Genomic DNA, 12,867 nt, shown 5'->3' on the forward strand with positions numbered 1-12,867 from the left:
ACAATCCTGGAGGTCGGTATGACGTTAGGATTACAACCATTCGTATTTCGATGGGGAAAAGGTGTCAGTTGCTTCCATCTTCAAATGGCTTTCATATGGCTAGGACAAAGTTTTACTTCCAATGCACGGGAGAAAAATATTTCTACTATAGAAATTGAGTAAGTTTGCACGAATCGCCGAATAAAGGTGTTTGAATTGATACAAATTCGTTTTTATAACTGACTGTGCAATCGATTTCTGTGGCATACCGCATCTGCGATAGTTTTGGGTCGATTACGAATGCCGGTTGAAGGCTTGGTGCAAGTGCCATCTTCGTCTAGCCTTTGAAAGGACGGGTCAACTACCGGTTGCGGTCTGGAGTAGAACAGAACTCAACTCTGTGATGCTCCCTCCCTCAAGACGAAAGCAGCGATCGCGAATACTTTCCGAATATAGAAACGTTTTGCCTCTTTTAAGGTAACCTGCTACGAAGATTCGGATCTATCTGTCGGTGTCCGTGCGCTATGGTGAATCGAACAATACGCTTGAAATTAAAGAAAATTAAGTGTTGATATTTACATCTACCGTGCTTACGTACCACATATACTGTAGGATACATATTACGAACATTCATCCCCTCTTCAATTAAACATCTACTGTATACAAACACAAAATATATATATATATATAAATATATATATATATATATATATATATATATATATGTGTGTGTGTGTGTGTGTGTGTGTGTGTGTGTGTGTGTGTTATGCGAGATTGGTTAATATGTGAGGGAAGTGAAAAAGTTGATTACGTATATTCGTGATTATGGGAAGGTCATTCACTTCTTGAACATGTTTGGAATTGGTTTGGACAGACAGGCGATTCACTTGATATATAATGCCTACAAGTAATCTTTGAAAGGACCAGGCCTTGTGTTATTTGACAAACAACAATAGAAATAAATGTATAACTTATTGGATATTAATTTTGTAATGATTAGAGTAAGTAATGGATTTGTCAAGTTGTTAATTGTAAGTGTTGCGATTATTTGATATTGTATTGTTCAGTTTAGTAATAGTGAAAGAGGCTTTTTTTAGTAATTTTCATTCGAACTTTCCTCTTTTCATAAATAAAATGGGAAACGTTATATATTTTTTTTTTCATTGAAATTCCAGTATTCAGACATCAATAAAGCTTATGAACTTAGACAACAGTCCTTTATTTCCTAACACACAGTTGTGATCTTGCAAAATCTCTCTCTCTCTCTCTCTCTCTCTCTCTCTCTCTCTCTCTCTCTCTCTCTCTCTCTCTCTCTCTCTCTCTCTATATATATATATATATATATATATATATATATATATATATATATATATATATATATATATATATATAAAGAATTGATTTAATCTGTTGTGATCGCCGTTGTAAATGTTTGAAAGATTTAAAGATTTATGGTTTTGGCCATAATAATACTTCCACTATGTCTAAGATTTCTGTAGTTTCCCTACAAAGAAATATTTTAAAAGATAGGATATGAGAAACTCACTTTTTAAAGTAATTTTAGGAATAATTATTTAAAGATATAATTATATAATACTGTATGGACTGAATTTACAGGAGGTAAAATGAAATAAATAGAAAAGTCAAGAAAGTAACGCCTTTAGTCCAAGGTAATTCTGCATTGTTTCCAATGATAAATATATTTAGTTTACTGGACGTTTAAATTATATCTGTTTTGTCATTAATGAATTTACAATTATAGCAAGTTTTCTGCTATATTTTTGGAAATTTATTGGATTCGATGTTGTCACTTTTTGGAGAACGACTGTGTCTGTCAACTGCTTGACTGGCGTATTGATCTAATTCTTTTTGAAAGGAAAGAGGCATCAGCGTCCCATATTGATGGTAGACTTCGTGGCAGTTCATCCTCATCGATTCAAAACTTTGACATAATTGACCGAGCTCTTTCTTTTTTGCCAGTTCCCTTTGCTCGGTAGCCTCCAGCAGTTTGATGTTCGCCTTTTCTCCATTGATTTGTTCTTTGGATCGAATGCTGGCGAGTTTCCTCTTATGTTGCTGTTTCTCTTCTCCTGGAGACATGAACTTTCTAGGTTTTCGATGCTGGCCAGGGAGGCGTTTCTTTAGGGGTGCGTCTTGCGAAACACATTGATGCTGATCCTGGCCCAGGTGTATGTGACCAGGTGATTGGGTTACTGAAATGCCTTCCAAACTGACGCTCTCTGCCAAGAGATGGATTTCATGTTTGCCAGGAAAGGATTCGCCTTGGCATGATGAGGTGGTTGCAGGTATTCTGTCCTGGACAGTTGAAGAGACATGGCCGAAAGGCACTGTTTTCAATTGTAGGTAACCTTTTGGTGTTTTCATCCTAAAATATGTGGCACTTGAACTATTAGAAGACTTCATTGTAGGGCATGGCAAAGCATTCGTGTTTACATAATTATTTTTGTTTGAAAAGGGAAATCCTATGTTGCTTATATTGTCCTTCGGTGTAGCACAACCATCCAAGACGAGATCTGCCTCTACGTACAAAGAAGATGCGCCATTATAAGAGCTGAAGTCGGCCGTGTAATTTTGTGTCGATGCATCATAGGAGGACCAAGGCAGACTTGGATGGGTTCTTTCGCCTCCTTCGTATTGCCGTGTACATGGTGCTGATCCCGGACTCTGCAGATCTCCATACGGACCATGATTCAGATTCAAGTCTTGTGATTCCTGTAAGTGGTGAGACTTGATGCTATTGAAATATTTAGACTCTTGTGACACAAATTTCTGATGATTATTTAGTTGCAATTCTTCAAAGTCCTGGTTGAACAGATTTAATCTTTTGGAATTGTCGCTCAAATTCCATTTCTGAAATAAAATGACAATTAAATTTCGGTAGCGTAGCAAATCTTACAATATAGTGCATTTGTCCCGCTGATTTGATTGAAAATACCAATATTGGGAAAGTATTCAAGTTTACCATCACGCGTCTGTTGAAGACTACGTGTCTAAATCATTATAGTAAGTTTAGAAATATTTATAGTAATATGCTTCACTCTCTCATTTTTTTATCTATTGATTGACAAACTAAATTTCTTCCCACCCTAAGATAAATTCATAGCTTCAATCCAGTAAATGAGGAACGCTCGTCTAAAACTTTACAAATAATGAGACTTTTGATAGATCTTCTTATATTCAGCGTGAGCATAATTTTCACAATGAACTGATGTATATCTGGGCAGTGTTCTGATGGTAGATTATTCGAGATAAAATGTTTGTGTATCATTTCATTGTACAATTGTGGTAAATTAGATTTCGAAATTATTTTCTACTGTTGAATTTTACTTATCTTTCGAAAATTCTCATTTACAGTATACCATATACCTGTTTTAAAATGTAAGTCTCAAAACGGGAAATAAGTAACTGGAAAAAGAATGGCAAGAAAGAAAAAATTGAGGTTATTACCATGTCTTTGTCCGTCGAAGGATGTGCAAATTGTTGTATCTCCCCTCTAGATTCCCTCTCTTCGTCTGCCCAGAGGCTGGCTGCCATCAAATCCAAGTCAAAGTTTGTGGTTTTCTGCAACTCCTCTTCGACATCATGAGGCGAGATTCCCCCACATTCGGATCGTAGGTCATTTTCCAAGTCTTGCAAGTTGAATCCAACCAAGGCCTCCGAAGAACTTTGTTGGGGCATTTGCGTATCTTCATACTCGAAGGACCTAGAGTATTTGTTTTTTTGTGCCATGGCTAGTGTGTTCGGACGTGGATCATTCAATCGTACCAAAATATTTGTACTCGAATTTGTTACGCTATTTAATAGACTTAGGTCAAACACGTACAAAATTATCGTTTGCAAATTGATATTTCTGTTTGAGCTTCTAGTCTCCCGCTGGCAAATCCTGACATTGAAAGAGAATTAAACGAGAAACACTTATATATGTTCTTGACAGATTTTCAGGTTCACCACCGGTAATGTTCCTGGCAGTTTCTTACCCCCGCAAAACGTTTCTTATCCCCGGGAACGTCGCTGACATATTTTCTTATACGTTTATGTGAGGCAATTCCCTTCATTGCTTGCCTACACCTTTGCTGTAGCTTATATTAGCTCATTGATTTTTGCATGTAGTAAGAATGAAGTAAAATGGGCCATTCATACTAATCTTAGCTGTACGCTCTCTCTCTCTCTCTCTCTCTCTCTCTCTCTCTCTCTCTCTCTCTCTCTCTCTCTCTCTCTCTCTCTCATTTATATATATATATATATATATATATATATATATATATATATATATATATATATATATACATATATATATACAGTATACATATGTATATATATACAGTATATATGTGTATATATATACAGTATATATATATATATATATATATATATATATATCACACAATGTTATGCTTATGTTGTGCGTGTTGTGTATACTAGTAAATCAAATGGGTCCACAAAGTTAAGTTTTACGAGATTATTGAAATAATTCTACGCTCTCAGAATTACTTTTCGGTTGCTTGGTATTCCAACTTTTGTTGCTTTCTTAGACGTAATTGTTGTTCAGCCAGTTAAGGATCCTTCCTTTCTTGGAGTCATTTAATTCCAATTAATAAGGTTAGATTCATGATTAATTCTTCACAACTCAAAGTCACCGATGTTTTTTTCTTTACAAGACAGGTGTTCGACGTTGTGCAAGATGTCAAGTTTAATGGTTTAATTTCTTTATGGTTGATAGAAAAGTAATCTATAATCAATTAATCATCATTAGTTTCGTCATCAGGGACCTGATTATGTAACATATTCTTATTCCTGTTATTTAATGTCTATTTGATACTAATGCGCATAATCTCTCTCTCTCTCTCTCTCTCTCTCTCTCTCTCTCTCTCTCTCTCTCTCTCTCTCTCATACATGTACATATCTATGCTTGTATTATGGATGCGTACAGGTAAGTAAACTTGATCAGTAATCTACATGACTTCTCTCGTTCTTCCTAGATCATTCAGTTTGTAACACTCATCTTTTTAACCGAAGAATGTTACCAATTCCAAGTAAGATCTCATTCCAGGCGGTGTTGTTCTACCAAATATTTTGTTTAGACTGTACTCTCCGTACAAATCAGTTGAAAAGACACCATGATGTATCTTTTCCATAGAGCACCTTCCATCTATTCTCATAGTTTTTTCCCTTCACCTGAACAACAGAGCTCGCTGTCATGCCATTCTTCCATGTTCTTAAGACTAATAAGAGCAACGGTATAATAACCTGACATCTACAGTAGGTCATGATAACATTTTAACGATCCTCCCACAACCATTTCTTTTCCATTTCGTTTTCCTAATAATTCACATTGTACTTGGTACAGTATTCAAATTGGATACACCTTTTGAGTATCAGAAGTGGACATTATAATCTTGGCCCTAGGTCATTTTATCAAGTATCCACGTGCAGTAGATAAAAATCCACGTCTGAATAATTAGGGCTTTCTTAACTTATTGTAATGTTTCGTAAACTCGCATATATATATATATATATATATATATATATATATATATATATATATATATATATATATATATATATATATATATATATAGTGTATGCGCGCATGTTATTTTTATGACATAACTACAGATGGTCTTTACTCTTTATTATAATTGTGTACAAAAATAGACATGATTTCAACAACCTTTGGTAATCCTATTCAGTTTATATAAATATTTCCTATTAATAAAAATTAAAAGCATCTATAGTAGGACTCTTTGACAGTACGCCTAACTCCAAAGGAAAATAATTATTTCCTTAGGACATTTCAAGTTCCCTTCGTTTTCTTGTGCATTTATGTGTTCGATATATCGGCATTTCTAAATCACTGTAGGTTTGGTCATTCTACTTGGTGTTTGAGGTCACTATTAGAGACCCTCAAAGCTTCGAGTTTCAATGGGGCACTTGATCAAATCTGTTGTCGGACATCATAAATCTGTCCAATTCTTGCCTGGAGGAAGGAGGCATCTTGTCTCTGTATTGTTGATATATAGTGTGACAATTCAATCTCATTGATTCGAGATTGTGACACAGATCTGTGAGCTGAGTATTTATTGCTTTTTGTTTTTGTTCTTGACACATGAGCATCCTGTTGCTTTCTTCCTGTTTCTTGGCGTAATCTTTAGATCTTTCCTTAGCCAATTCTCTCTGGTACTGTTTCTTTGCCTCACTAGAAGGGAGATAGACACGAGGTTTTCGATGTTGATGAGGGAGACGTGTCCTTTGTAGAGATTTGCTCAAGTCCTGAGATTTCTGTTGAGGTAGGTTTGCCCCTTGAAGAGCTTCGTTAAAGCCTTGGGTGTTTTGCTGAAGGGGGAGTGTCGTTTGGAAAGACTGGGCGGCGTCTTGGCTTTTCTGCACATTTGAAGAATCTCCCAAAGAAAGGTCAAGTGATCTTCCCTCGAAGCGTATATACTTTTTCAGTAAATGGACTTCATTACTTGGAAATGCTCCATCATTACTTGGCGTGTCATTCAGGAGATCCGTGTTCTGTGGGGATGCTGAAGAGTCAACTTGGAAAGGCACTGCCTTTAGTATCAAGCAGCCACTTGACGTTTTTGCCCTGAAATATTTCGGTTTTTGGTTGTTACTAAAATCTGAGCCATGTTTATCATGTTGGATTATACTTGTAGGGAGTGAGTGTTGAGAATTTTCCAAAGTGATTTCGGTTTCATTTTCTGTGCTATCAGAGGAGATGGCATTATTCGCTGCCTGGGGGATTCCATAGAATAGAGAACCATTAGGTGAATGCGGCGTGTCAAGTGTCAAGGTGCCATTTGAAGTATAAGTTGTCTCGGGAATAGGAGCATAGTTCTCAGAATAATTCATTCCTGATACCACATCACCTACTATTTCATAAGGCATCTCCGATGCCAGGACACTGTCCGCAGAATAAACGCTATTTTGATTGGAAGTATCATTTTGTGCGTAAGGCATTTGGTTCGTCAGAGTATCATCTGCTGAATGAGGAATCTCAAGTGCTAGGACACAGTTTTCTGCATATTGTGTATCAAATATCGGAGCCTCGCTAACTGCATAAGCATTTGCATTATGCGGTGGGGGATCTTGAGCAGGGGTCGTGTGGTATTCAGTGGAACTAGTGTTTTTCGGGTGATCGAATTTCCATGGAATGTTATACTGGTGACTGGGTCCTCCCTCGCAAAGCCATTGGGTGGACCCGGACTGCAGATTATAAGCGTCTTCCATAACATACTGGGTTGGATGCGGCAGCTGAGAGTCTTGGGCGAGGGGTGTCTGTGTTTCTTGCAGGAAAGATTCCATTGGTTCTTGTGGATAATCGTCTTGAGAGTCTTGTAATAGGATTTCGCGTGAATCTTGTGTCTGGAAGTTCTGATACTCTTGTGCCTGAAGTGCTGCAGTTATGGTCTCCATGTCCCAGTTCTGAAAACACGATGGAGAAAAGGGATATAAAGTCTTTATTTTGTCTGGACTAGATTATTAATGAACACTTCTTATCAAGTGTACCTTAAAACAAACTGTACTTTACTAACTATTATTATACATTTGTTTGTGAGGAATAACTAAAGAATTAATGTTGTTTGAGGATGTTGTACAACCAAGTTTCCATGAGGTATTCAATGTAGGTAAATTGGAAAAAATGCATAATAATTTTTAATTTTCATTGTTATTTGTCTATTCTTTACTAAAACGCGTCCGAGGACTCTCCTGATCAATAGTGAATTTCAATGTGTTCTAAAAAGTTTTAAATTTTATTGTTAACAAGTAGCAGGACTGATCATTTGTGTGTGTGTGTGTGTTTTTAGGAATATTTCTATAATAAAACCATCACGGAAAACTTATACTTTAAAGGGTAAGGTGTCAGCTTTTCAAATGGGAAAAGAAAAATGTTAAATTACACACGTTAAAAACTTTTTTAATACTTTTAACGGAAATTTTCAGATATATATATATATATATATATATATATATACATACATACATACATATGTATATGTATATATATATATGTATATATATATACATATATATATATATATATATATATATATATATATGTATGTATGTATATATACATATATATATATATACATATACATATGTATACATATACATATGTATGTATGTATGTATATATATATATATATATATATATATATATATATAATGTATGTATAATTGTGTACATATTTATGTAGTTAATGGATGTATGCAATAATTGCTTTTACTACCCTAAATCCAATGCTGTCAAAATTATTAATAATTTTTGAATGACCCATTTATGTGAGATATTTGACAGTAAATATAAAATGCCTCATTGGCACTGCGTATGGTTAAATCAATACAAAGGCATAGAGTGTAGAAGATGGATTATTGTAAAGAGAGATTGAAAGTGTTTTGAATGGTGGGGAAGGGGTGATTAGGGTTTGGGAGGAACCTGCTAAGGGGAGAACGAGAGGGAGGTAGAGAATTAGATGGCGAGATATTATGAAGGATGATATGGAGAGAAGAGGTTTGGGGGAAGAGAATGGTTTTGATAGAAGATATTGGAGAGGGCGCATCAGACAACCATCAGAGGTAAGGGTATGGGATGTCCTTATGGGTATTTCTTATAGTTTTGCATAAAATGGTGCGAGAAATCAGGACAAGTAAAGTAAGATAAGAGCTCATTTCTTCAATTCATTTCATGAGTATGGAAATCTTTCTTGAGAGAGAGAGAGAGAGAGAGAGAGAGAGAGAGAGAGAGAGAGAGAGAGAGAGAGAGAGAGAGAGAGAGAGAGAGAGAAAGTGAAAATAACGATCAGCATATCCTTACAATGATTTCGTTGTCTCTAGAGAGCATGGTTTGTAACTGCTGTGTTTCTGCTTGTGGTTTCCCTTCCTCCCTCCACAAACTGTCCGCTATTAGATCTATGGGGAGGTGTGTGGTCCTCTCGAATTCGTCCCGGACGTCCTCTGGGGAGAATCCTGAATAAATGTTTTGAAGGTCATTTTGCAGTTGCTGCATCTCGCTTCCCAGTGATTGCTGTTTACTGAAGCGCTCTTCTTCTCCTTTTTCCAATTGGCGATGCTGATATTGGCGAGTAGGGGACAGCATTGTGCTTTCGTTCACTTTTACTTGGTCGTGTACAAGTAGAGCAGCGTCTTTGGCTTATAGAATAGCAAATCGGTTTTTGCACGCTAAGGAAATAATTAGCCCAAAATATACCGTAGAGTAATTTCGCATTTGAAGCAACGCTTACACTGAACTGTTCTAAGCGAGAACGGTACTTCCACGTGCAAGTGATAACTTTGTGTGATACAGAAGGACCGATGAAGATGCATTATATACTAGAGAGCCGATAAACAAGATTTTGACTGGTGAGCGACATGATCGGTTTGGGTCAGGCGGGACGACTTCTCCCGTGCCAACGTTTCCGCAGAATTTCAGCAAACGTATCGCCTGGCGGCTGACGAAACCTCCTTTGCGTTCAGCAGTAGACCAAGTTCCGTTGGGATCAAGTATTGTAGATTTCCCCTATACGAATATCAATAGACTTAGTGATGTTGTGTGGGGAGGCTGTGTTGCCAGATGGGTTATTGTAAAAATCCCCAAAAATTCACGATACAAAATCCCCTAAACAACCCAAAAATCCCAATTTCCACAAATATATTTCCTTCTGATCATGTAAGCTTTACTTATATAGAAATTACTCAACATACTTCATATAGTGCAAGTAAACTAATTGCAACAATATAACGATTTACTCATTTTTGTTTCTTCTTCATAGAAATTTGTACAGAATATCCCCATTAGACAACCAAAATCCCAAAATCTAGGGATAATTTCCCATATCTGGCAGCACTGGTGACTGGGGTGAGTACTGGAGGGCACGCGCGAGGGTTAGTGTGCTTCCTGTGTCCAATGGTGGCGTTTCCCATATTTGAGAGAGGACTGTTAGATTTTATGCCCAATTAGCTACTGTAAACGTTAATGGATAGGCACTCCAGTCTAAAGTAGTTATTAGTAAAAATTCTCGAAATAATGATATATATTCACACACACACACACACACACACACACACACACACACACACATATATATATATATATATATATATATATATATATATATATATATATATATATATATATATATATATATATATATATATATATATATATATAACTATTTATTACAGATACAATCTTCCCTAGAACGAAGATAACTTATTATATGGTGTTGCACATAAGGAAAATTAAAAGATGTTGTGTGTATATAGAACATTTCTACTTTATACGCAATATCTTTTGACTTTCCTTATGTGGACTAATATATATATATATGTATATATATATATATATATATATATATGTGTGTGTGTGTGTGTGTGTGTGTAATGTTATATAAGTCTTCAAATTCCCATCTGCTATCTCTTACAAAGCGTAACCAGATAAAATTCTGTTACCAAAATAAAAATAATATAAGAAATAATCTGGAATAATAATATTTCAGGTCGCTTTGCCTCTTCAAAAGTATGATAAAGGAAAATTTCGTGAACAGGTCAAGTATGATAAAAGTATGTAAAATATGTTGACTATTTAGAATATATTAACTTAGTAATTATGTGAAAGATTTTGTTCGGCTTTTATCGTGTTTTGTCTTCCTCACTAGAAGAAAAAACTAACTGAAAACGAATGTCTCGAGGGATGTGTGGAGTAAACGATTTTAGCCTTCGAAAACGTTTTGACTTTGAGCATTTGAAGACAGTTATCTCGGATTCAATAGAGATTATTTGTTATCGACGCATGTTCCATGATAACAGGTTTAAAGGTAGCTCATGATGATTCAGCAGTAGAGGTGCAAGTTCTCTCAACCATCCCTTGCTCAGGATTGTGATGTTCCAGTTAACACATTACCAGGTAGGGTCGTTTCCAATAGAGTAATCAGAATATCATATTATCTCTCTCTCTCTCTCTCTCTCTCTCTCTCTCTCTCTCTCTCTCTCTCTCTCTCTCTCTCTCTCTCTCTCTCTCTCGCTTACACACAAATATATATTTATATATATATATGTATATATATATACTGTATATATATATATATATATATATATATATATATATATATATATATATATATATATATATACTGTATATATATATATATATATATATATATATATACATACACAGATGTACTCATATATATATACATATGTATATATATGTATATATATGTGTGTATGTATATATGTGTGTATATATATGTATGTATATTTATATATGTATATATTTGTATGTATATATATATATGTATGTATATGTAAATATATATATATGTGTGTTATGAATATATATATATATATATAATTTATTTATATATATATATGTATGTATATAAATGTATGTATATATATTTATATATATATATATATATATTTATATATATATACGGACAGAGAAAGCATGAATGTAGGGCTGAAAATGAATATGAGTAAAAGTAACTGCAGAGACAACAAACAAAGAGTTATGGACGAACCCCTAGAGATTGTTGATGAATATACGTACTTATGACAGACAGTATTTCCGAAGGGCGTGAGACCAAAATTAAAAGAAAGATGTAAATGGGATGGAGAGAGTTTGGTAAACAAAATGACATTATGAAACGTAAAATGCCACTCTCTCTAATAAGAAAAGTATTTAATGAGATTGTCCTACCAGTATTAAATTATACATCAGAAACTTGAAGCCTTACTAAAGCCTAGTTACAAGTCAAAGAACTTTGGAAAGAATGATGAGGGAATAGCACTAAGAGACAGAAAAAGAGCAGCGTGAATACGAGAACAAACTACAGTAGAAAATATTCTAACATGAGAAACATATACGGAACACATAATGCGAATAGCAGATCATGGATGGACGTTAAGATTAACACCTTCCCTAGAGATTTTGAAAGGAGCAGGGGAGGAAGAGAAGACGACGGATTGATGAACTAAGGAAATATTCGGTTATAGACTGCCATAGAAAGACTATAAACAGAAACCAGTGGAAGATCAAGTCTGAGGGCTTTTGCCTTGCAGTGGCCTATATATATATATATATATATATATATATATATATATATATATATATATATATATATATAGATATATATATATATATATATATATATATATATATATATATATATATATATATATATATAATGAAATATTTCAGTACTTAGTGCTTTCATGAATTTAAATATAAACTTCTACAGGGTAATAGTACATAGGGATTTACAGGTGAAGGACGTCAATAAATAAAATTGTCAATAATTAAAGATATGACAGGACATTCTTGGACTTGGGCGAGTTGAACCGGAGTCGCCGCCTACTGCGTTCAGCATGCGGTTAACCGTGCAAAATACCGGGACTATTGCGGATTCCCGTGAGATTTATTGTGAGGGCTTAAGAATACCGCCTAATTACCACTCGATTACCTCTAGATTGCCACTCGACTTGGCAATGAGTGCACAAAGATTGGCAAGGAGGTATATGAAGGGAAGTTTCTGTATTTATTTCATTCGTAATGATCATTTAACATTTTTTATTTGTCCATATTCTTTAATTTCTATTTAAGTCATTGATACTGATTGAAGATTTAATTGCTCACGTTTGTTTTCTTCATTGATTTCATTCAGTGACAATTTAACATCTTTTTATCCAGTCATATTCTTTATTTTCTATTTAAGTCATTGATATTAATTGATATTTTTTCACGATCGTTTTCTTTATCGATTTCATTCATAGTAACCAAAGTTGGACGACTTACGAATTATGGCAGGACATATCTTTATCCCTGCCTTTAAGCGAGCGGGAAACGTCACGTGGTCGGGATGC

At 34.8% G+C, this 12,867-nt stretch overlaps 2 protein-coding genes across 2 annotated transcripts; both read right to left on the bottom strand.

Moving 5' to 3' along the window:
- Positions 1-1,678: 1,678 nt before the first annotated feature.
- On the bottom strand, positions 1,679-3,778 carry LOC137637816 (uncharacterized). Its single transcript, XM_068369927.1, has 2 exons — positions 3,448-3,778; positions 1,679-2,850 (listed from the first exon to the last, which is right to left on the bottom strand). Exons 1-2 carry the CDS (start codon positions 3,727-3,729, stop codon positions 1,753-1,755), a joined length of 1,380 nt encoding a protein of 459 aa, XP_068226028.1. The 5' UTR covers positions 3,730-3,778; the 3' UTR covers positions 1,679-1,752.
- A 1,847-nt stretch (positions 3,779-5,625) lies between these two features.
- LOC137637817 (uncharacterized) lies at positions 5,626-9,523 on the bottom strand. Its single transcript, XM_068369928.1, has 2 exons — positions 8,822-9,523; positions 5,626-7,428 (listed from the first exon to the last, which is right to left on the bottom strand). The coding sequence occupies exons 1-2, from the start codon at positions 9,101-9,103 to the stop codon at positions 5,920-5,922; spliced, it is 1,791 nt and encodes a 596-aa protein (XP_068226029.1). The 5' UTR covers positions 9,104-9,523; the 3' UTR covers positions 5,626-5,919.
- Positions 9,524-12,867: the final 3,344 nt, after the last annotated feature.

The sequence above is a fragment of the Palaemon carinicauda genome, chromosome 3 (genome assembly GCF_036898095.1).
Source record: "Palaemon carinicauda isolate YSFRI2023 chromosome 3, ASM3689809v2, whole genome shotgun sequence".
In the NCBI taxonomy this organism is placed as follows: Eukaryota; Metazoa; Arthropoda; class Malacostraca; order Decapoda; family Palaemonidae; genus Palaemon; species Palaemon carinicauda.

Excerpts from the sequence above, each read along its gene's own strand:
- LOC137637817 (XM_068369928.1), bottom strand. The coding sequence starts at position 9,103 with ATGCTGTCCCCTACTCGCCAATATCAGCATCGCCAATTGGAAAAAGGA. Across the intron at positions 7,429-8,821 it reads CTAGAGACAACGAAATCATT|AACTGGGACATGGAGACCAT; the intron begins GTAAGGATATGC and ends TCGTGTTTTCAG.
- LOC137637816 (XM_068369927.1), bottom strand. The coding sequence starts at position 3,729 with ATGGCACAAAAAAACAAATACTCTAGGTCCTTCGAGTATGAAGATACG. Across the intron at positions 2,851-3,447 it reads CTTCGACGGACAAAGACATG|AAATGGAATTTGAGCGACAA; the intron begins GTAATAACCTCA and ends ATTTTATTTCAG.